Genomic DNA, 25,523 nt, shown 5'->3' with positions numbered 1-25,523 from the left:
ATTTGAAGGCTGTTATCGGGTCCCTCCTCAGTCTTCTTTTCTCAAGATTAAACAGGCCCAGGTTTTTTAACCTTTTCTCATAGGTAGGCTTCAATTTAAATCAACAGATGTTGGTAAACTTCTATTTCAGCTGAAACATTGAAATCGATGAAAAAAACAGCCATAGGTAATAGTAGGCACAAGTGCAGCCTCCCCTTGTACTTGTACTTGCAGGGATCAGGCAGGTGTCACTGGCCCTGTGGCAGCTCAGCGAGCCCTCTGCAGCACTGTTGTCAAGGGAAGGAGAGAGTGAGAGGGCTTCTTGGTCAGCCACAGATCTGATGACACTGGATCCCTGCAGGAGCAAGATGAAATGGAAGGCTGAACAGTGTTATAATGTTCAGCCAGTAGATAGCATTGAGTGTAACATATCTTATTTAAACTAACCTTAGCCACACCTGCACTACATTAAAGGATCTTATAGTGGACACATCTCTGTTGTATGACCCTAGGAAGGAAGCTCTGTAGCCAGTCCATATCTGGTACAAAAGCCTGACCTGCAGCACTGTGTACAAGGTCTACATGACATGCTGTCAGAAGTAAAGTAGTGCAAGAGGAGAACAGAAACAGAAGGAACAAATCAACACAGATTGCAGACAGAAGGAAAGAAAAGCAACAAAGTTTGCATGATCTCATCAACATGCCACTTTTCAATGCCCCAGAGAACTTCAATTTTGACAAAACCATCAGAATACACAGACTGGAAGCAAGATTTTGCAAGATTTCACATTGCAACCAAATTCCACAAGGAAACTGGACATACAGCAAGGTATGCTCTTTAATTTATGCTATGGGGAGGAAGGCTGAGCATATCTTTAAATCATTCACCTTTACTGAAGACTGTGACAAAGATGACTATAAAAGAGTTTGGGCACTATTTGACGCATACTTTACACTGCCAAGAAATAAGGTTTATGAAAGAGCATGCTTTCACCAGAGAATTCAAGAACCAGGGGAAATGTTTTTCAAACTCCTTTTTTGCTTTTCTTATTACATTTTTATACTTAATTTGGCAGTGTTTATACTCCTTTCTATTTACCACACTAGGATCTGACTTCCACTTTTTAAAAGATGCCTTTTTACTGCTTCCTTTACATGGTTGTTAAGCCACAGTGGTTGTTAAGGAATGGAGTACTCCACCTCTTCCTCCTTGCTAGAAATGGGTTGTGTGGTCCTCGGTGGTGAAGGACAGCGGTGTTGTGTCTCCAGGGAAGAGGTATTAGCCATGGGGAGCTTGGTACAGAGGAGCAGCGACTCTGGAGTGTCAGGGACAATCTGGTCTCTTGGGTATAGAAACTCCTATGGTACCAGTAGGAGCATCATTGTCACCAGTGACCGTGCAGAGATTGAGGACATCGCTGGTGCCAAGAATGAAGTGCATTCTCTTGAGCGAACTGTAGATGGTGCCGAGGGTTGCATCGGTGCTGAGGGCTTGGTTGGTGCTGATGACTTGGCTGGTGTCGAGGGCTTGGCCAGTGCCAAGGATTTGGTCAGTGCTGATTATTTGGTCAGTGCCAACGCACTCAAAGTCGTTTTAGTTGAGGCAGTCAGTGCTGATTTCAAAATCTTTGAACTGTTCTTCTTGATCCCAAGTGAGTGTTCCTAAATATAGTCCTGCATGTTTAGGGTCCTTGGACCTCTCCCTAGTGCTGGTAGCAGAGATGCCTGGGTGGTTGTAGGAGCTAAGTCTCGCCCTGGAAAATATCAATGCTATCGACCTCACAAAGGATGCCTTTCTTTGAGGCGGCTCCCTGATGGGTGAACTTGGGGCCCCTTTCTTCTCATCTGGGCGGGAGAACCTAGATTTTCTGTTAGTGGTGTGTGGTATGTGGGGGTCAACCAATGACTGTGCCAATGATGACTACCACAGAGGACAGGTATTGAGACCAGGGTCTGAGGCTGGTTGTAGTGAACTCTCCATTCATAAAAATTTTAGTCTCAGTTCTGGACCACGCTTTCAATTTGAGGCAGTGGGTGCACTTTTGTGATACATGCCCCTCACCCAAGCAACATACACACCATGAGTGACTATCCGTTGCTTACGAGGATGGCCTCACAACATGAGAAGAACCTCTTAAACCCAGAGGATCTGTGCATAGCCCCCGAGAAGGGAGAACTTTTTGGTAGGGAAGGGCATAGAAAAAAGGAAACCTACGCTAATCTAAAAAGTAATGGAGAGGAAAGAGCAAAGAGGAAAAAAAAATTAAGGGGGAATAAGAAAAATAAAGGAAACAGCTAATAACTACCAAGTTACAATGGAAACACTACTATTACTAAAGGTACTATAGAGGTATGAAGGACTCTTCTCAGGATTTCGTCCCAGACCAAGAGTGGTTGAAAAGGAACTGAGAGTGGTTGGACTGCACAGTGCTATAGAGATACCGCTCACGGCGTGAGATGGGGAGGAGCGCATTGCTACCAAAAATCTCTGATCTCTGTGGTAGCAGAGGGATGCTACCACACCTACAGTGGAGCACACATAAGGACACTACTTGAAGAACTTCTCCACCTCATGCTGTTAGATCCATTTTGAAAATCAGGTGAAGGCCCTGCAAGTTGCTGGTGGGCATTTCGGCTGCAATCTCTGAACTGCCAAACGCCCCTCTCTTGGAGGGGGATGCTGACATGCCAGCTGTGACACAGTTGAAACTGCTCATACCTGTTGTGTTAGCTGTAGATTCCCCCTATATAAACCAGTGCTTCTAGAGCAGAGTTACAAGCACAGATTGATGCAATCTCATTATCATCCAGACCTGGTATGACCAACAGTGGGTTCAGAACTTTCATATTAAGAAGCAGATGTTCCTGGAGGTTTGTGAAAAGTTTACGTCAACCATCCTGCACCAAGACAGCCACCTTCATGAGGGAGTCCATGCTGGTCCAGAAGCAGGTCACTATAGCCATCTAGAAGCTGGCTACCCCAGACTGCTACATGTCTGTGGCTAACCAGTTTGAAGTTAGCAAATCAACTGTGGGGATTGTTGTGGCAGAAGTTTGTGAGTTGATCAGGATTATAATATATCCAAAGGTGGGGGCTTCACAAATGGTTCTGAAATAATTGCTGGCTTTGAGAGAATGGGCTTCCCAAACAGCACCAGAGCCACTAATGAGACTAACGTGCCTATAATTTGGCCTCTGCAAGATGCGCATGAGTATATAAACCACAAAGGGTTCTACTCCATTGTTAAGCAAGCCCTGGTCAACCACAGAGCAGAATCGTGGACACTAACATGAGATGCACTGGCAGGGTGCTCTACAGATCAGGGCTTTATGTTTAAGGACAAGCTAGGGCATTATTTCCACTGAATGGCATTGTTATAAATGGAGTTACTGTCCCCACTGTTGTTCTAAGGCACCCTGCTTAATTCATGTTGCCATGACTTATGAAACTGTATCCTGATTTCAGAAAAGCTGGCAAAGATGTTCAATTACACACTTTGTAGCTGTAGGATGGTGGTGAAACGTGCATTTGGCAGATTGAAATCCCATAGGTGCTGCCTTTAAAACCATTTGGATGCCAGTGTTGCCACTGCAGTCTGCACAATGTCTGCGAGGACAAGGGGGAATCTTTTAATCAGAAATGGACCCAGGACACTGCTGGATTTCTGAACTGGTACACACAGCCAGATAATGCACCTCTCATGACTGGTGCTAGATCCACAAGCACAACAAAAATCAGGGATGTTTTGTGCTCCCACATAATGGATTTGCATGGTCCAATGCATGAGGGAGAATGAAATGGTATTTGAGGTTGTGCTGCGGATGGGTGTATGGCAGCTATGGGATTTTTTTTCAATGTATTGGTATTACGTATTATGAATTTTGTAAACACTTCCATGAAATGTATGGAGATATGTATTTTATCAATACTGACAAAGTATTGCAACTCAAAGTTTATAGATTGCTGTGATCAAACTTTGTAAATTTTTATGATGAAATTTATTGAGAATGTACATGTGACGTCACTCATTACAATCTGTGCCACTTTTAAATTACACGTAATAAAACTTGCTATTGTAGCCTTGTGTGCTTTATTTTATATAGATATTTACATATCACTGTAAGATCCAGAAAGGCAGATTGGCTATTAACAACACATACAAACAACAAGCAAACGGTGCCAAAACAGTGAAAGGTGCATGCTCTGAAATGACATGTCCAGCTATTCCTGGGTCTCCCCTGCCCTCTGTTCTCCTTGGCATTTCTCGTGAGTTTTGCATATGTGGACTGCAACTGGACTGGATGAATTCACAAGGTACATTTCTCTGTTCTATGTGCTACTGTGTTCATTGCCTGTGACATGGTCCAGCACCCCCTGAATTGAGGAAAGGCCGCATAGTCTGCAGGACACAATAGCATTGAAGGGACTCAAAGTGTGGGGCTGTAGCTGAAGGTGGCGGTGGGTCCTGCAGTCTAATAGTTGTGAGCACAAGTAACTGTTCAAAGAGCTCCTTCTGCTGCGCTGTCTTTCTTCCTAAACCTGCAGTCATGCTCCATGAATCTCTCCACGAATCTCATGCTGTGCAGTTTCCATCTCTCTTTCCACCCTCCTTGATACTCCATTTGGTCCTTCTGGAATTCAGTCTGCTGATTTATTTTATCTAGAAGCTCTCCCATCCATTCATCTCAGACTCACTCTCCCTCCATGCCTGCAGTAGGTGAGTCCACTCCTCCAGGCTCCCTGTGTTTGTGTGTTTAGTGCCATGTGTTTGCCCTGCCGAGGTGGAAGAGCCTTGAAAGGAAAAATATCATGATAAAAAATTACATTTCCACTCTATAAAATACTGCTTTAATTCAAAATCCAAAAGATGATACTTTTTATCAGTGAGCTTTGTTTCATTCATACAAAAAACATTGGCCATTTCAGACATCCTTCGGAGCAGCACTGAAAACCATCACACACCATGGTAAGACAGAGATATAAAATTCAGTTGAAATCTACATTTCTACATCCCCTTCATTTACTCTAGGGAGGAGGATGACTTATAAGTGGTCTAGTCATTAGTTATGATTTTTCAATCTTTCAGGCAGGGCAAACTCTAGAGAATACTATCATTCTGGGGGTCCCTAAGTGGAAGAATGAACTACTGCTCCAGGCCAGTGAAAGACAGCCATCCACATATGCTATGGAGATATTTAGGTGTCTAGTGACAGCCAATCTCATCTTGGAATGGAGGGGGCTTATGAGTTACAGGGGTGGCTTAATAAGCAATGGATGAAAATTTGTGGTAAAAATCAACAAGATGCTGATTCAGCATCATAGAGACACAGTACAGCCTCCTTACAAGCACCTTGTGTCCAGGCACAAACGTGACTGGTTGGCATGGGGACTCCTAACACAGACAGACAGCAACCCTCCTTGTAATTTGGATGCATATTGTAAAGCCAGCTATGGACCAAATATACACAGTATGGTTTTGTTTGGACTCATAACACCCAAGGTTTTTTTGGAACTCAGTTTCAAGGCAGTCCAGGACAGTGCAGGTGTGGCTGATTTATAAGGTGTGCTATATCACACGGGCGAGGTATGTGAGGCTATTAATTGTGGCGCCTAACCCATACTTAATCAGCGAGTGTAGCTGAAGCCTGGCCTGACCTGAGCAATTAAAACGTGGAAGGAGGCCTCATTGCTTGGAAGACAGATTTAGGCAAACAGATCACTAGGCTGAAATAAATAGGTCAGTAGGCTAAAAAGACAGAATGTCTGAGCCAGCTAAGATAACAGGGTGAACATCCAGCAAACCATTTACTAACAGTGGACAAGATAAATTAGGAATGTATTCACAAGGAAAAGAGTAAGTCAAGTGTGGACAATGCCTGGACAGAGCATGCTGTACAGGTACTGGTTGCTGCAAAGTAATCAAGACAATCCATAAACATGTGATACAGTGTACAGTAAATACAATGTAATGTATAAATGTATATTAAAGGAAGAGGTTTTCTATGTAATGTTGAATGTGTGGCACATCTTACATCCACCCATGCTTAGGTCTGATCAACTGAGCATAGCTTTGCATAGGTCAAATAAAGGAACCTGAGTGACGAAATCTGGAGTCTGAGTTTTTGGGATCCCAGAGAACTGGATGAAGTGTTCTCCAAGAAGTGGACAAAGTTTCTGGATAAGACAAGTGGAAAAGATCTCGGAAGGAATCCCAACAGTGAGGAACTAGTAAAAATGTTATGATAACTGCTTAACCTTTTCCTTTCTGGGTTGTCCATTTTGACTCCTACATGGTGTCAGAGGGAAGGGAGGTACTAGTGAATGTCATAGGTTTTACACTGACCAGAAGCACACAAAAACCACGGCTTGTATTAATACTTCATAGGGCCATCAGCCATAAATAATTCCCATTCATATATTAATAAAAACAAACATGGTGGCAGAAACTTACCAGGCTCTTCCTCTGATGCCTGTTCTGAAGTTACCTGCTCCCCAGCTGTAGCTGTCGCAGCAGCATAGCTTCAACTGTTAGCAGCCTCAGCATCAGGGTCACTTCTTGCCCTTCCTCCAGTGATTAGCTCTTCTCCAGCAATGCCTGTGATCAAGGGCAGGGGAGCTATAAGAGTGCCATCTCTGTTCAGCAGATTGTCATGCAACACTGTGGGCTCAGTGCTCACCACAGTTCCCAGAACCCAGCTGAATTCCTCATAAAAGAGGTAGGAAGACAGGGAGTTCTCAGAGGTGCCATTAGTATCCTTAACTTTGCAGCAGTCTACATTCAGCCGCTTCATTCACTTTCTGCATTGTTCTGCTGTCCAGTTGATCCTCAACATCTCCAGATACTTGGATATAGCTTTGAAGACATAATCCTTTCTTATGTTCTTGCTGACATCAAATGTCTTGCTCACCTTCCACCAGAGGTTAACCAGAAACCAGCTGTGTTCCTCTGGTCACCTAGCAGCATACTTCATCTTTGTGCTGGTCATAGCTAATATATGTTAGGGTTGACTGTGTTTCCAATTGAGCAGCCCATGTGGAAATGAGGAGTTAAACACCAAGCAACTATATTTGAATCAGGAAGTTGCTTCCAGTTCCTGGGAAGCAAGTGGGAAGTTTTGGGATGGAATGGCTGGAAAGCACACCCAAAGAGATTATGGGATAGTGATGACAGACTCTCCAGACCTGAATCTGCCAACCCGGACTTGAACTGCATCCATGCTGCAAAATGCCTGGGCTTTGACCCACATCACAGAAGGACTTGGTCTCTAACCAATCCCCCAGCAGGGTCCAAGGACTCAAGTACAGAGGGGTTACTTGCCCAAGTCAGGCTGATTCAGGGTGACCAGATAGCAAGTGTGAAAAACTCAGATGCTTTTTCTTTCGGGGGGGGGGGCGGAGTATAGCTGCCTATGTACGATAAGGCCCCTAATATTGGGACAGTCCTGATAATATCAGAACATCTGGTCATTCTAGACTGATTTCTTTGTGGATGGAAGGGGGGTGAGGGCTTAAACTTGGACCGGGCTTAGTGTGCTGTGTAAACATATCCACAAATTTTGCTCCTATGTGCTTGTACTAATCTCTTGTACTCCTCCTTGGCAATTGATCTGTTTCCACTTTTTGTAGGATTCCTTCTTGATTTTCAGGTGATTAAAGAGCTCCTGGTAGAGCCATATTGGCCTCTTACTATTCTCACTCTCTTTCCTTCACATCAGGCTGCTATGCCTTTAATATTGTCTCTTTGAGAAATTGTCAGGACTCCTGAACTCCTTTTCCCTAGATTTTCTTAACATGGACCAATGTTGGCAAGGCTGTAAGAAAATTCATCAACTCTAAAATAGCTGCCCTCCTGGCTACCCCCACTACCTTCTGAAACAAGAAGTTGTCCCGAATACATTCTAAGAACTTATTGGACATTTTGGGTTTTGCCTTATTATTTTTACTACAGATGCCTGGGTAGTTAAAGTCCCTTAAAACACAGGTCTCATGTTTTAGACATTTCTGTTCCTTTTCCTACAAATGCCTCCTCCTCCTGATTTGTTGATCAGTAATAGACCCCTACCATGACATTGCCATGTTTTCCCCCCTTTTATCTTCACCCAGATTTTTAACTGGTCTGCCTCCCACCCCCTTCAGGACCTAAGAACAAGTGTATATATTATTGATGTATAATGCAATATCACCTCTTTTTTTGCTATCTGTCCTTCCTGAACAAGCTATACTTCTCTATACCAATATTCAAGTCATGAGATTTAACCCACCAAGTCTCAGCAATACCAGTTAAGTCACAATTTAGCTTGTCTACCTATACTTCAAGTTCTCCATCTCTATTCCCCATACTCCTTGCATTTGCATACAGACATCTAAGTTGTTAATAGATTCCCCCACTGTTTCCCTCTTGCTGTTCCCATGACTATCAGAATTTTCATTCCCCCTCAAACATCTAGCCCTCTGTTAAGTTCTCCTTTTTATACCTACTTGTAGACTTTTGTCACCTGCCCTTCTGAACCTAGTTTAAAGCCCTCCTTACCAGGTTGGCTTGTCAGTGTGAGAAGAGGCTCTTCCCCTTCTTGGTCAAGTGGACCCCATCTCTTCCCAGCAGTCCTCCTTCCTGGAACAGCATCCCATAAGAACATGGCCATATTGGGTCAGACCAATGGTCCATCTAACCCAGAATCCTGTCTTCCAACAGTGGCCAATGCCAGATGTTTCAAAGGGAATGAACAGACCAGGCCAATGATCAAATGATGATTCTTGTTCCTGGAACAGCATCCCTATGATTCAGGAATCCAAAGCCATAACATCAACCCCATCTGCACAGCCATGCATTCATCTCCAGGATCTGTGTCCCCCTGCCTGGGCCCTTATCTTCAACCAGGATGATGGACAAGAACACCATCTGCACCCCTAACTCCTTCACCCTTGTTCCCAGACCCCTCTAATCACTGCTGATCTGCTCAGGGTCACACCTGGCAGTATCACTAATACCCACATGAATGAGCAGCATGGGGTAATCGTCAGAGGAGGGATGAGCCTCAGTAATCTTTCTATGATGTCTCGGATATGTGCTCCAGGCAGGCAGCACACCTCCCGAAACATCAGGTCAGGTTGGCAAAGGATGCCTCTGTCCCCCTTAGAAGGGACTCCCCAACAACCACCACCTTACATCTCCTCTTGGGCGTGGTATATTGCAAAAGAGCCAGTGAAGGAGAATTGTGTCCTCCCCAATGTCTCCGCTGGTGCCCAGATGGGTAGTACAGAATACTCACTGCAGTCCCAGTACTTGGTGGTGTGTTTGGGGCCAAAATGCTTGATACCATGGCAGTCAGTGCCAAGATCATGGGGCCTCTTTCTGTGCTGGTCGCAACATGGTTCTTATGCTTAGAGGAGCCAGTAGGTGCTGACTTTGGTTTGGATACTAAGGACCTGGTATGGGAATCAACCTTAAGACTTCTCAATGCCCAAGTCTTTGGAGAGGCTTTCTGTCCCTGTTCCATGCAACGGAGTCGGTACTGGCTCTACTCATTAGAGTGACATTCCCTGTGGTTACACTACAATATCATCTCTGCTGTGGCTGATGCAGAAGACTTGTGTGAGGCAGAACAGGAGCTCAGGATGGCATCACAGCTAATTGGAGTCCTGATCATGTGCAGCAGGCACAGTGTCAGTATTCCTCTGAGGCTCTTCCCAGTCAAAGGCCACTTGCATCAAGCATTCCAATAGAAACAGCTTCACCTTCACCCTCTGGCATTCTGGGTCCTCTTTGAAAAGGACTTACAGATAGAACAGTGTGCCAGAACAAGTCCCTTGCCAAGGCACACCAAGTATGGCCTCATTGACTGAGATGGCAGCATCACAAGACAGGAAGATCTTGAAGCCCAATGACTTAGGATCTACCATCTGAGCTATATATAGGTGGGTAGCTCCCTGTTCAGTGGGAGTATGTGCATGGAGGGGTAGAAATCTCTCATGGAGGGAGGTATATGCCAAGGAAAGACCCAGAACAGAGTAGAAAACCTACCTCTACTTCTAACTAGGATTAAAAACAACAAACAAACAAACAAAAACCAGTCAAATAGCAAAGAAAATCTAACTACTAAAACTTTAAACTTGAAAAATGTTCTAGTTCCTCGCAAAGAAAGGAATGTGGATACTGTGGGTTTCATCTAGTAGGCAGAAGCAGTAAAAGGGAACTTAGCATGGTTTGCAGCCACTCTGCCCTTTATACCCTCTGCTGCAGGAAGCAGGATGACACAATAGGCACAGGCACAGCTCCAACAGACACTTCTATTCAAACAAATTTGATCTTGAACACATGGGGCATATGTCCATCAAGAGTGAATCCATGTGAACAATCACTTGAAGATTAAGCATTATTTATATAGATACTCTAATTCCAAAGTTAAAACTCAAACATTAAAATCTCTTCTTGTATGCATTTGGTTTCTCATAATGGAGACATCCACCAGCTGGTATGAATCACAAACATCGCTAGGCTGAAGATTATATTTCACACTAATGATTCCTTTAGAGGCCGGATCAGGCATTCCACAAAGCACCAAGGCAAACATTCCAAAGATATAAACACTAAAAAAAACCACCACAAACACTGCTAATGGCAGAAAGACAGTCCTGATTTAGAAAATCATTCCTATTCAGGACAGCACATAATCATATGTTTGATGTGAAGTCAATGGGACTTAAACAAGTGCTTAAGTGTTGTCCTAAATTAGATGGACTAAAGCATGTGCTTATGTGGTTTCCTGAATCAGGGACTATGAGTTTTGAAACTAACTGATAATTTATTTTTATTTTTAAGAGAAAACAATGAGGAAGAGATTGTTTTAATTAGTAATACTTTTTTGAAAGGTTCCTCTCAGTTGGTGGATTTAGGCATTCATGTACCAAGGGAATTCGCAAGCACTGCAGCTTGATGATGCTGCAAGACCTATTACACCTGTAGTAAGCTGCCAACTAATAACATCTATGTAGATAGCTGATATGGACTTCAGGGGGAAGACCTTCAGCTAGTATCATAAAAGAGCTACACTGAAGTCAACGGAGCAATGACAATTTATAACAGCTGAGGATGTGCCCCCGATATTTATTTCATGTTACCAATATCTTATATAAATAGAGATCTGTTCCTTGATATTTCTCATTTATATAAATATATTAGTAAGATGAGAAAAATATCAGGGGACAGATCCTTAGGGTGTAAATCATCAAAGCTGAATCCACTTCCGCTACTAGTATTTAGATAGATAGATAGATAGATAGATAGATAGATAGATTTGAAGCCATCCGACTGTAGACATAGTTGGCCTATGTTAACATATGTCCTCCTTGCTGTTTCTCTTTTGCTACTGTCCTCTCCTTCCTACTGTTTGTTACACTCACTGTTGAGAAACTCTTGTTTCTAATTAGATTGTGACAAAGATAGCAAATGCTTGTATAGCACTTAGTACAAATGGACTCCAGACACATCCTTAATTCTATACCAGAGGATATAAATGTTAAAACAACTTACTTGTTCAATCTGTTTATACCATATCATAAGCACTTCCTCTAGTTGATGAACTGTATCAGAATTAGCAGCTGCTGCTGTCACTTCCTCAAAGGACTGAAGTTTAGAAAAGTCAATGTGATCCATCTTTTTTAACTCAACAGTTCCCTCTATGCTTACTCTAGCACCTAAAATAAAGCAATTAAAATACAGAACATACTCAGACTCCAGCAGTTGTTTCTACCAAGGTGAACAACTTCACTTTGGGAATATAAGCCAATAATTCATCTTGCAATATAATAACCATTTTACTGTCTCACAGGCAAAAGACCATGTTTTTCTGAAATCTAATTAGACCCCTACATTAAAAATTTCCTATCAATAAAACTGAAGTTTATCAAGTATGTAATAAATCCAAATATATTTCTTTTTTACACTTGAGTTTTTTATCATTTTATTCTTCCTTGTAGAATTAAAGAAATGTTTTCCCATATTTATAACAACTCTACTGCTTTTAAAAAGTAATTTTTAAGCAGAATGATTGTTTACTCAATCTGATTCTTACCGTCTAAAAATGAAAGATATCTATTAATGGTTTCTATGAAATTCTGTTTTTCAGTTGTTCCCTGTGTGGTTTGACTTAAAGCACCCCAATTATTTGTTGCAAGGATAGCTGGTAGAAAAATATTTGCTAGCATGTTCCTAGTACCACGTAAAAGTCCTTCAGTTGCATCTAATACACAAAAGTATATGTCCTGTAAATGTAACAACAGAATGATTATTAGCAATGCAATCAATTATACTGAAAACATGACCACATTTTTAGAACATACAAATCTTCCATATAGATCCACTACATTTCTGAGTGCAAAAAGAAATGGTTACTCACCCTGTGCATTAACTGTGGTTCTTTGAGATGTGTCCCCCTATGGGTGCGGCACTCTAGATTTGCTATCGCTTCCTGCATCTTTGATCAGAGATTTCTCTTAGCCATGTCCGTTCATCCCATATATTAATGCTAGTCAGCCTCGTTCCCTATGCTGTTGTTATATAACACTGTGCAGGTGAACCACCCTCAGTTCCTCCTCAACCACAAAGCATCATAACAGAGACCTCTGAAGCAGAGGGTAGGTATAGTGGAGCAACTGTAGGGACATACATGTCTAAGAACCACGGTTACTGCACAGAGTGAGTAAAAAACGGTTACTCACCTTCTTGTAACTGTTGTTCATGTCCATTCCAATCAGGTGTGTGTGCACACACACGCACAGTAGCTAGAAGATTTTTCCCTGAGCAGCATCCATGGGGTCGGTTGGACACCCGCTGGAGTCGCACCTTCATGGCGCCCAATAAAGGGCCCTGCCAGCCCACCACCCCCTCAGTTCCTTCTTTCCGGCTACTCCAATAGAGGGGTAGGAGAGTGGGTATTGGAACGGACATGAACAACACATCTTGAAGAACAACAGTTATGAGAAGGTGAGTAACTGTTTTTTCTTCTTCGAGTGCTTGTTCATGTCAGTTCCAATCAGGTGACTCACAAGCCCAAGTTCAGGAGGCGGAGGCAGAGTTGTCCACTGATTGGAGCACTGCTTGTCCAAAGGCCGCATCGTCTCTGGCCTGCTGGGTAATCGCATAGTGCATGGTGAAAGTATGAATGGAGGACCATGTTACCGCTCTGCAGATTTCCTGAGTGGGAACCTGAGCCAGGAACACTGTTGATGAAGCCTGCAGGAGATGCAGGAACCCCCACCAGGTTGCAGCACTCACGAATGCAGAATGTGATCCATGACAAAATGCGTTGCGAAGACACAGGCAGACCTTTCATTCTGTCCACCACTGCCACAACTAACTGGACCGATTTTCTGAACAGCTTCTTTCTCTCAATGTAGAAGGCTAGCACCCTACGGATATCCAGTGAGTGAAGTCTCTGCTCCTGCTGCTGGAATATGGTTTAGGGTAGAATACCGGGAGAAAGATGTCCTGGTTGATGTGAAACTGCGATACAACCTTTGGTAGGAAAGCAGGATGAGGTCTGAGCTGAACCTGGTCCTTATAGAACATGGTGTAAGGGGTCTCTTATTTTAGGCCCTTACGTTCAGACACCCTCCTGACTGAGGTTATCGCTATCAGGAACGCGACCTTGTAAGAGAGTTAGAGCCTAGAGCATGACGCCAAGGGTTCAAAGGGCAGTCCCATGAGTCTAGAAAGGACCAGGTTGTGGTCCCAAGCTGGGACAGGCTGCTGGACATGAGGGTATAGTCTGTGGAGACCTTTTAGAAACCAGCTATCGGGTCAGCAAAGACAGAGCAGCCCTTCGCGCCCGGTGGAAGGCCAAGATGGCAGCCAAATGAACCCTTATTGATGACATATAAAGCCCTTGCTGCTTCAGATGGAGGAGGCAGTCCAAAATAAGCAGCACTGAGGCTAGTGTCGGGAACGAATGGCGCTATGCCAACCAGATTGAAAATCTCTTCCACTTGGCAAGGTAGGTAGTTCTGATAGAGGGTTTCCAGGTGCCAAGGAGGACTTGTCTGTCCTGGTCTGAACAAGAAAGCTCCACCACAGAGCTTCCACATTGTGAGGTGCAGTGCCCTGGAGTTCAGATGTTGGAGACAACCATGATCTTGTGTCAGAAGGTCCAGAAAGAGCAGCAGAGCGACTGGAGCTTCCACGGATATGTCTAGGAGAGATGTGTACCAGTGCTGGCAGGGCCAGGCTGGAGCTATCAATATGACCTGAGCTCGTTCCCTCCAGATCTTGATGAGTACCTTGTGAACGAGCGGTATGGGTGCAAAGGCGTATATGAGACAACCTCCCCATGGGAGGAGAAATACGTCCACCCTGGAGCCCAGGCTGTGATTTTGGAAGGAGCAGAACTGTTGGCATTTCCTGTTGCGTTGCATGGCAAATAGGTCTATCTGGGGAAATCCCCACCTCTGGAAGATTGAATTTGTGATGTCCGAGTGAAGGGACCACTCGTGGCTGTGAAAGGACCTGCTGAGGTGGTCCGCCAGCTCATTCTGTACCCCGAGGAGGTACGACACTTGTAGGCGTATTGAATGTTCTACATAGACGTCCCACAGCATGAGGGCTTCCTGGCACAGGGGCGAGGAGAGTGCACCCCCATTTGTTGATATAGAACATTGCCATGGTGTTGTCTGTCATAACTGATATACATTGTCCCGTTATGTTTGCCCAGAAAGTCTGGCATGCCAGGTGCACCACTCTCAGCTCTCTGGCGATGATGTGGAGAGCCAGATCCGCCTGAGACCAGAGACCCTGAGTCCTGCGGTCTCCCAGATGTGCTCCCCAGCCCAAATCTGATGCATCCATTACTAGCGAAAGAGACAGCTGGGAACTGGCAAAGGGGACCCCTGATCACACCACAGGGTCGAGCCACACCAGGAGGAAGTCGAGGACCTGGCAAGGCAGGGTCATGAGAACTACATAAATTCATGGAAATTCATAAAAAAGAATTAGATACATTCATGGAGGTTAAGTCCATTAATGGCTATTAGCCAGGATGGGTAAATAATGGTGTCCCTAGCCTCTGTTTGTCAGAGGGTGGAGATGGATAGCAGGAGAGAGATCACTTGATCATTACCTGTTAGGTTCACTCCCTCTGGGGCGCCTGGCATTGGCCACTGTCGGTAGATTGGGTACTGGGCTGGATGGACCTTTGGTCTGATGCAGTATGGCCAAGCTGTATCAGGCTGGTTGATACACCAATGCTAACCATGACTGGAGCAGTGGGAGCCTGAGTCTGGCATGCTGCACGACGTAGGTACAGGCAGCCATGTGTCCCAGAAGTTTCAGGCAGTTTCTTGCTGTGGCGGTGGGAAACTGTCTGAGACCCCTAATGATACCAGCCAGGGTCCTGAACTTCACTTCTGGCAGTGTGCCCTGGCTTGGGTCGAGTCCAGTAATGCCCCTATATACTCTATCCTCTGAACAGAGGACAAAGTCAATTTTGCTTCATTTAGAAGGAGACCCAGGTTGTTGAAAGTGGCCCTGATGAATCTGACTTGAGCTTCCACTTAGGTCCTGGAGTGACCCTTGATTAGCCAGTCGTCGAGGTACGGAAACACCTGTACCTGGTGCCTGCACAGAAATGCAGTGACAACTGCCATGCACTTAGGGAAGACTCGAGGTGCTGCTGACAGACTGAACGGAAGGACTGTAAATTGGTAGTGGGTATTGTTTACCACAAATCTGAGGGACTTCCTGTGGGGCTGAGTGATTGCAATATGAAAGCAAGCGTCCTTCAAGTCAAGGGCGGCATACCAGTCTGCTGGATCCAGTGAGGGGATGATGGAGGCCAACAAGATTATGTGGAACTTGAGTTTCTTCACAAACTTGTTGAATTCTTGCAGGTCCAGGATGGGCCTGAGGCCGTCTTTGGCTTTCGGTATTAGGAAATACCAGGAATAAAAGCCCTCGCTCCTGTGCTCCTGAGGAACCTCTTCCACTATCTCTAGCGATAGGAGCAACTGCACCTCCTGAATAAGGAGCTGCTCGTGAGAAGGGTCCCTGAAGAGGGATGGGGAAGGGGGGTGGAAGGGCACAGACTTGGTTGGAGTATCCCCTCTCTACCACGTGGAGCACCCAGCGGTCTGAGGTGATATGGGACCATGCACAGTAGAAGGGGGATAGTCAGGACGAGAAGGTAAGGCGAGGTGGATCCAGTCTTTGGTGTGGTACATCGTCCTCGACTGTGCCTTCAAAAGGCTGACCAAAGGGTTGACGTGGCCTTCTCCTGCTGGTCCTGTTTCTCCATCTGAACCCATCCTGGTGGTTCTAATGACTGAACCGCTGAGGAGGTTGCGGATGGAAGTGTCTCTGATGACTTGATGGTGTATAGAGGCCCAAGACCTGAGGGTGGCTCTGGAGTCCTTTAGGGTGTTTAGCCTCTTGTCCATTTTCTCTGAAAAAAGAGTGTGGCTGCTCTCTACCATCCCCCCAAGGGATCTTGTGACCCCAGGTGGCTTTGGCCTGGTCTCGATGCCGTGAAGGGCGCGGGTATTGGTGCTGATGTCGGGTCCTATGCCAGTGATGGTGTAGGTGCCTGGTGTAGCATCTGCACTGGGGTCTTCATCAACACCGTAGCAGCCAACGTCAATGACGATGTTGGTGCTGTCGTTGGTGCCAAAGGCACAGCCGTTACCGTAGCAGCAGTCTGAGCCACTGACGCCTCCAGTGCCAAAGGCGTTGTCAAGGGTGGCATCTTGGTTGGTGCCGATGTCGATGACAGTGCTGTGGCTGACAGCATTGATGCCTGAGGTAATGGCTCTGTCACTGGTCGTGGCGGAACAAACATTGTGGACTACACTGATGCAGCTCCCAAGCAGGATCCTTGGATCCAACCTTGGCCTTGATAGAAAGCCCCCGGAGTCCAAAAGAGCCATTGAGCTGAGTTCTGCCATCGTGAGGGCGACTGCATCAGGCAGGACCCTCCTATTGTGCCTTGAGCTGGACCTTCTGCTCCTGCTATAGTCAGAGCAGTACAAATCTGACTCCAACGCTGATGTTTCAGAATAGGAGGACCAGGGCATCGCTGCACCTCTCGATATAGAGTGTCTGGAGCCTGGGGACTGACTGCGCTCCCTGGATGGAGGCGCTGGTGTCGGGGGGTGCCAAGGTGATGGGGATTGGTGTGACATCACCACCAGCTTTCCCTTTGACTGAACAGGGTGCCAGAATGGAGCCTGTGGTGCCAGCACATCCTCCTGCCTTACGGATAATGACTCCATGAGTCTCAGCAGGTCCTGCGCCACCTCAAAAGCCTCCAGGGTGGATGGGAGCAGCAGGTGCGCCGAGCGGTTCAGCAAGTGCGACAGGCCTGGACTCGACTGCTTCTGGGCAGAGTCGATGTAGCCCCACTCTGAGCCTTGGAGCTATGGCTCGACTGAGGTGCAACTGATGGATGGTCCCTGGATTTTGCTGAGGGACATCTGCCTCTTTCCGTCCTCTTCTTCTATGCTGGCGATTGGACCAGTGTCAAAGGCTGGAGTGCCCCCGAGAAGCTCCGTGATGGTACTGAGACTCCTTGGCAGTGTCTTTCTTTGACACCAGATCTCTCGAAGATGGTGCTGGAATGCTCCACACTGAAGACGACATACTGGGAGTGGGATCCCCGGCACCTGGATCTGACTGAGATCTTAGAGCTGCCTCCCTGAGGAGGATTTTAAGCCATTGCTCCCTCTCTTTAAGAGTTCTTGGTCAGAATTCCCGACAGATCTTGCAGCGGTCTTTTTGGCGACCCTCGACCAGACACCGTAAACAGGAGGTGTGGGGGTCACTTTTAGGCATGTGCTTTGCACAGTCCTGGCAAGTCTTGAAGCCCAGGGATTGTGGCATGCCCTGGTGACAAATAAGGGGGTGAGAAAAATGGGGGGAACCCCCTGTAACTTAAACTTATAAGTGAACTAATTACACTATACTAACCAACTAGAACTATCTACAGTGAAAACCAAAAGTACTGCTAAGCCACTTGCCGGAGGAAGAGCCAGGGGAAATTCTAGCTACCATCACTGATGGTAAGAAGGAATTAAGGGAGTGGCAGGAGCCGGTAAATTCGGGAAGAGTTCATAGACCACTTCTTCAAGAGGGAGTTCAGGAGCTCTCGATGTTGATGGAGCTGGGGATATAGGCGTAGAACAAGCTTGCGGTCTGGTAGAAGAGGCGCAAGGAGGAGCGGCAGCAGGAGCTGATCACGAGTATCACTGAGGCCAGAGCACTGGGTAGGAAAAGTTGGGTCCTGGTCCACTAGGGGACAAAGTAGGGAAACTGAGGCTGATTCTTCTGATGTGCCATGTCTTGGGGTGTGTATTGCTCCAGTGGAGGGGGAGACTCAGGTGGGGAGAACTCTGCCTGCTGCTGTATGTCGTTCTCACTATCTGTGAAAGTAGCCAGGTGAGGTGGCGAGAGCTGCTGTTCAAACAGTGAGTGTTCCATGTCTAGGAGTGGAGAGTCAGGCTCAGTAGCCATAGAGATATCCTGCAGATGCAGGAAAAAACGGTTACTTACCTTTGTAACTGTTGTTCTTCGAGATGTGTTGCTCATATCCATTCCATGTAGGTGTGTGCACGCCGCGTGCACGTTCGTCAGAAGACTTTTACCCTAGCAACTCAGTGGGTCGGGCTGGGCGCCCCCTGGAGTGGCGCCACCATGGCGCCGGATATATACACCAGCCGACCCACCCACTCCTCAGTTCCTTCTTGCCGGCTACTCCGACAATGGGGAAGGAGGGTGGGTTTGGAATGGATATGAGCAACACATCTCGAAGAACAACAGTTACAAAGGTAAGTAACCGTTTTTTCTTCTTCGAGTGATTGCTCATATCCATTCCATGTAGGTGATTCCCAAGCCTTACGTAGGCGGTGGGGTCGGAGTGAGATGTTGCAGAATGCAAACTGCTGAGCCAAAGGCTGCATCATCTCTGGACAGATAGACCAAAGAGGCAAAGGTCCGGATAGAGGACCAGGTAGTATCATGACATAGCCCCTGGAAGGGTATGTGAGTCGGAAAGGCAGCAGAAGAAGCCTGAGCCTTGGTGAAACGAGCAGTAAGGTGGCTCGACGGAACATGGGCCAGTCACAGGAGGTGCAAATGCATGACGTCACCCAAGATGGAAAGCTCTGGGAGGAGACAGGTAGGCCCTTCATCCGGTCTGCCAATACAACGAAGAGTTGGGGGCGTACAAAAAGGCTTGTCCGCTTGACATAAAAAGCGAGCGCCCTACGGACGTCTAGGGAGGGCAAATCTGCTCCCGTCGCAATGAATGGGGCTTTGGAAAGAAGACCGGAAGGAAGATAACCCGGATGATATGAAAGGTCAACAGCACCTTAGGGAGGAAGGCCGGATGTGGCCACAACCGCCCCTTGTCCTTACGCAACATAGTGTACCGGGGGTACCACTGTGAGAGCCCGAAGCTCGGAGACTTGTCCAGCCGATGCAAAGGCTACAAGGAAAAAGCTGTCCCTCAGGACAGGTATCTCAGCGAGCATGTTGTCAGTGGTTCGAATGGAGCAGGCATAAGTCTGCTTATACCCAGGTTGAAGACCCAGGAGTTGGTGAGGCGGTGAACCTGGGGGCATAAATGCCCCAAGCCCTTGAGGAACCTAGAAACCACAGCGTGTGAGAATATGAAGCGGCCACTCTCCCTTGGGAGGAAGGTAGATACGGCTGCCAAGTGCACCCTTAATGATGAACTGCGCCCGGCGCTGCTGTTTGAAGATCATAGGCAATCCCAGAGGAAATAGATTGGAACCGCTGTGGGGGAAACATTGTGTTTCGTAGCAGCAAGAGAAAGACTGCCAGTTGGGCAGAAACGTTAACCGAGTGGAAGGCTTCCTACCACCCAGGAGAATCCTGTAGAACCGAGGCAGAACAATGTAACTCGGATCGGTTTAGGCCCGCAGCAGGCAAGCGGAGATGTGCAGGGATTGCAGGTCTAGGTGGTAAAGTTTGCCGTGATCCAGCATTATGAGGTCTGGGCAAAGAGGCAGGGGAATCGGTTGGCTACCGACAGGTCTAGCAACATGGTGTACCAGTGCTGCCTGGACCACGCTGGAGCGATCATGATCAGATGCGCTCTGTCCCTCCGGAGCGTTAGCAGGACCTTGCGAACCAGCGGGAGCAGTGGGAAAGCGGACAGCAGATGGCTCGTCCACGGCATCAGAAAAGCGGCCAAGATCGAGTCCTGGGAGAGGCCTTGGCATGAGCAGAACTTCTCTCTCGTTCCGTTCCCGCGAGAGCGAAGTTCCAGAAATGTAAGGGATAACATCCGGAGGAATCAACCACTTGAGAGACCGGAAGGAGCTGCTGAGGCGATCCGCCAGAGTGTTCCGGACCCTTCGGAGAAAGGACCCTACCAGGTCCGTCAATGGACCTGTGCAGGAGTCCCGGAGCTGGATAGCTCCCTGCAAAGAGAGGAGGACCGTGCTCCTCCGTGCTTGTTTATGCAACGGGTGTCTGTTGTGTTATCTGTGAACATCGAGACACAAAAGCCTTGTAGGTGCTGCTGAAGCGCCTGGTACACAAGGCAGACTGCTCTCAACTCCCGGACATTGATGTGCAACGGCAGCTGTTGAGCCAACCAAAGGTCTGGAGTGGGAAACTGACCCAAGTGAGCACCCCAGTCAAGAGATGGGGGCGTCCATCATGAGGGACACCGAGGGTGAGGTGGATGGAACAGCACCCCTGCACACATCAGGGAGGGTGTCGACCCCCAGTCGAGGGAGCCTAGGACGCTCGGGGGGATCGAGGCGACCATGACAATGCTGTCTCTGGCCAGATGGTACACTGAGGTGAGTCATGATTAAAGTGTACGGAGGCGAAGCCTGGCATGTTCGGTTACGCACGTGCAGGCAGCCATGTGGCCCAGAAAACCTAGGCAAGTTCAAGCCAAAGTTGCCGGGAAGGTCCGTAGAGCTTGTACAATGGTTACCAACACGTGAAAGCAAGGCGTAGGTAAGCAGGCTGTGCGATACTGAAGTCCAGGGTGGCCTCAGTTAAGTCTATTCCCTGAGCGGGAATCCGGGTGGATTTCGTTATATGGATCCTCAGGCCTAAACGCAGGAATAGGATCTCGTCGACGCCCACACGAGTGGTAACTTGGGCCCCGGTGGCCCCTGGAATGAGCCAATCGTCCAGATACGGAGAACGTGTATCCGACAGTGGCGGAGAGGGCGGCAACTACAGCCAGACACTGTGAATACACAGGGGGCTGGATAGAGGTCAGCCGGGAGGACCGTAAACTGGAAATGACGGTTGGCCACAAACCGGAGGTACCTGCTGTGCGGAGGATAAATGGCAACGTGAAAATACGCGCCCTTCATATCGAGGGCGGCATACCAGTCTCCGGGATCCAAGGATGGGATGACGGTCCTCATGGATACCATGTGGAACTCCAGGTATATCAGAACTTGTTGAGCTCCTGCAGGTCTAGGATAAGTCTGAGACCTCCCTTCACCTTGGGGATTAGGAACTAGTGGGGCTAGAACCTTTTGTCCCTTTCTACCGTGGAACCTCCTCTATAGCTCCGATGGTGAGGAGCGCCCGCACCTCTTGCAAGAGGAATTGCTCGTGAGAGGGGTCCCTAAGAGGGAAGAGGAGGGATAGGCTTTTGCCCGATTGGTGGTTAGGAGGACCCTGATTTTTGGCCCCTTAGGGGTCCCAACCAACGCCTACGACTGCCTCAGCGTCGCCTGCTGGCAAAGCCCTGTCTTTGTCTAGGCGCAGGGTAAGGGCGGCGAGGCTGGGCGGAAAGGTCGGCAGTGAGACATTGGCATGTACATGCCGAGAGGGAGTGCATAGTGACCTCGCTGACCTTTGGGCCTTGCAGCCTAGGGCCAGTTTTGAGAACAGGCCTTTGTCATTGAAGGACAAGTCCTGTATAGTGTGTAGCAGCTGCGAGGGAAGGCTTGATAACTGGAGCCATGAAATGCACCTCGTGGCAACACCCGAGGCCATTGCCGTGGCTGTGGAGTCCGCTACCTCCAACAAGGTGTGGAGGGGAGCTCTCGCCACTTTGAGCCCTTTTTCCAGGAGGGCATCAAACTCTTGACGGGAGGTCTGAGAACCCGACTCCGTAAAGTCTCCCACAAGATGACAAGGGAGCAGGGGGAAAGACGTACATATAGGTGCCCGTCGCCCCTGGAGGATACCATGCACATGCATTCGACTCCCGTGCCTACGGGCGGGATAGTGGCCACTTGGAGATCCATAGTGAATGCCACCCGTCTCGGGAGGTCCTGATGGGCCCCCAGGCCGATTAGGGGAGGGTCCAAGGAGCACGCTTCTGCCACCGCCTCATCTGGGGAGGAGGGAGACGAAAAGCCGGGGCAAGTGGGTCTTGTGTGGGCTCACGCTCCTGGACGACCTGCTGATCTGGTGGGATGTGGGAATCCGGTGGCAGAACCGGACTCCCTCCGTAGCGGTCGGAGAGGGACGACTAACTGTCACCCCTGGTACACAGTGCTCTGATGGAACAGAGCGCGATGGGAGCACAGGTAGCGCGCCCAAGATGTACAGGGCAGCCACTGATGGAGGTCAGGGTCCTGTCCTGGAGCACCCGGAAGACTCTGGTGTCCACATCCGAATGGATGGCCATGGCGCTCGACGCGGCACCGGGAATCGGTACCGTGAGGCCTACCGGTACCGGGAGCGAGAATGGGACCTGCAACCGGAGCAATGCCAGGAGGCTGGCCGAGATCTCGAGGCTCGACGCCGGGAGCGGCTACGTGAATCCAGTGCCTGGAGCGGTGCCGAGAGCTGGATCTGCACCGAGTGTACCAGGTCGGGGAACGGGCCGCTGATCGGTGCCGCGGGTACGACCAGTACCGATATGGGGAACGGTGCCAGGACCGTGAACGGTGCCGGCACCGGGCTTGACGACAGGACCGAGAACATCTGCGAGACTGCGATCGTGAACGGTGCCGCTCTGTGGTGCCGACGCCGGGTGGCGTGAGCAAGACAGGCTCGCGATAGACAATATAACCCACACCGGCAGTACCGGGGGTTAAAGCAGCGCAGGTTCTGTCCTTGCCATTAACACCCTTGCTGTGGAAATGTTTCCTGCGTGGAGGGAATGGTGAGCACAACCACAGCTCGCATCGGGGAGCGTTCAGGTGCTGGACTCGACGGCTCCTGCGTGGCCGGAGTTAACGGTGCGGATATTGTCGGTGCCGCGGCAGACATCGGTGCCGGACAATCCGACTGAGCATAGCGCTCGGCTGCGGAGCAGGCGGCTCAGACGCAGCTTAATAGCGAGCTCGACCACGGTTCGTACCGGGGAGCTTTCCAGCACCGGACTCGACGGCTCTTGCCTGGCCGGAGTTAATGGTGCGGATATTGTCGGTGCTGCGGCAGACATCGGTGCCGGGCGATCCGACTGAGCATAGCGCTCGGCTGCGGAGCAGGCGGCTCGGACACAGCTTCATAGCGAGCTCGACCACGGTCCGTACCGGGGAGCTTTCCAGCACCGGACACGACGGTTCTTACCTGCCTGGAGTTAATGGTGCGGATATCATCGGTGCCGCGGCAGACATCGGTGCCGGGCGATCCCACTGAGCATAGCGTTCGGCTGCGGAGCAGGCGGCTCGGACGCAGCTTCATAGCGAGCTCGACCACGGTCCGTACCGGGGAGCTTTCCAGCACCGGACTCGACAGCTCTTGCCTGGCCGGAGTTAATGGTGCGGATATTGTCGGTGCCGCAGCAGACATCGGTGCCGGGCGATCCAACTGAGCATAGCGCTTGGCTGCGGAGCAGGCGGCTCGGACGCAGCCTCATAGCGAGCTCGACCACGGTCCGTACCGGGGAGCTTCCCAGCACCGGACTCGACGGCTCTTGCCTGGCCGGAGTTAATGGTGCGGATATTGTCGGTGCTGCGGCAGACATCGGTGCCGGGCGATCCAACTGAGCATAGCGCTCGGCTGCGGAGCAGGCAGCTTGGACGCAGCAAGGATATTGTGCCTCTTCATCCTCCAGGCCGAGTAGACGTCGGAGCCAACGACGGTCGGCGCCGAGAGGCCTTGGCGGTACCGGCGATCCGGTGCCGAGGGAGCGCTCCTGAAGATTAACCAGCGCTCGGTGCCGAGAGCGAAGGAGCAAGAGCTGCCTCCCTCAGGAGCTGTTTGAGACGAAAGTCCCGCTCCCCTTTGATCTCAGATTAAAGGCCTCACAAATGCGGCACTTATCTATGAGGTGAGATTCCTCGAGGCACTTAGGAGAGGATCTCATGTCGGCATCGGCTTGTGGCCGGCCGAGCATTATAAAACCCTGTGGACCGGGCATCGGACCCGGCACCTGGTGAGGGGAAGGGGATAAACCCCGAACCCCTGTGAAATAAATACTATACTACAAACAAATAAAGTTAACTACAACTATAAACATCTGAACTATATACTTAACGAGAGAAACTACGAGTAGCTAGGGAAGTGGAGGTCAGCTAAGCCGCGCTCCACTGTTCCAACGACCGACACGGGCGGTAAGAAGGAACTGAGGAGTGGGTGGGTCGGCTGGTGTATATATCCGGCGCCATGGTGGCGCCACTACAGGGGGCGCCCAGCTGACCCACTGAGTTGCTAGGGTAAAAGTCTTCCGACAAACGTGCATGCGGCGCGCACACACCTACATGGAATGGATATGAGCAATCACTCGAAGAAGAATTGTTGCTGCTCCTTAGGCTGGTGTGCTGTGGAGCGTGAAGTGTGAGCGGCAGCCCAGAGTGATTTTTGTTTCATTTTTGTAGGAACCTTGAGACATTTGTGAGAACCTCACAGAGAATCTGCTCTGGGGGTGGCAGGCAGGCTTGGTGCCGACATTCTTGTCAGCACCGGGGTGGAACACACTGCCAGCACAGGGTCCATCATCAGTGCCGGTGGTACCGGTGCCAAGGAGAGCTTCCCTCTGTGGGAAGTTGGGTCCCTGCTTTTGCGCCCCGCATGAGTTGCTGCTGAGGTGCTGGGGTGATCAGAGTTGCCTCCTCTCGGTGCTGTCAGCACCAAGGGGAAAGACCTTGTGGGAGATCCTTTACCCCTTTGAGTGTCTCTGAGAGGAGACATTAGGGCTTCCTGCCTCTCTGTGTGAGAGGGTGAAGCCATGCTCCAGATCGGTTCTGACTTAGCAGGGGAGCGTGAGGGAGAGGGTTTACTGCCCTTTTCCATAGGCAGCTGCAGAGCTTTCTCCATGAGGAGCATTTTTAGCTGTAAGTCTCTGTCACGGCGGGCTCTAGTTTTTAAGTTGGTATCCGAAGAAGTGGGTATTCACCCACGAAAGCTCATGCTGCAAAACGTCTGTTAGTCTACAAGGTGCCACAGGATTCTTTTGCTGCTTTTACAGATCCAGACTAACACGGCTACCCCTCTGACATAAGTTGGTACAGTGGAGACACTTTACAGGTCCCCTAGCTTTGGAGTCAGAAGCTGGGTGTAAAGAGCTGTCCATCAGGAGCAGACAAAGTTTTATCTACCTGTTTTTTTCTGGCTCTGGATTTCAGCACAAGACAGAAGTTACACTTCTGTACAATGTGCGAT

General features: G+C 48.8%; 1 protein-coding gene across 1 annotated transcript in view; it reads right to left on the bottom strand.

Annotated features, from left to right (window-relative positions):
- The window catches only part of DNAH8 (dynein axonemal heavy chain 8), a 594,173-nt gene that overhangs the window by 514,725 nt on the left and 53,925 nt on the right, over window positions 1-25,523 (bottom strand). Inside the window, exons 7-8 of the mRNA XM_045010583.1 lie at window positions 12,052-12,241; window positions 11,511-11,674 (exon numbers count right to left, since the gene is read on the bottom strand). Of these exons, the coding sequence (XP_044866518.1) occupies window positions 11,511-11,674; window positions 12,052-12,241 (354 nt within the window). The remainder of the gene's footprint in view (window positions 1-11,510; window positions 11,675-12,051; window positions 12,242-25,523) is intronic.

The sequence above is a fragment of the Mauremys mutica genome, chromosome 3 (genome assembly GCF_020497125.1).
Source record: "Mauremys mutica isolate MM-2020 ecotype Southern chromosome 3, ASM2049712v1, whole genome shotgun sequence".
NCBI classification, from domain to species: domain Eukaryota; kingdom Metazoa; phylum Chordata; order Testudines; family Geoemydidae; genus Mauremys; species Mauremys mutica.
Note: the sequence above shows the minus strand (reverse complement) of the source record. Positions and strands in the feature narration are given on the sequence as shown.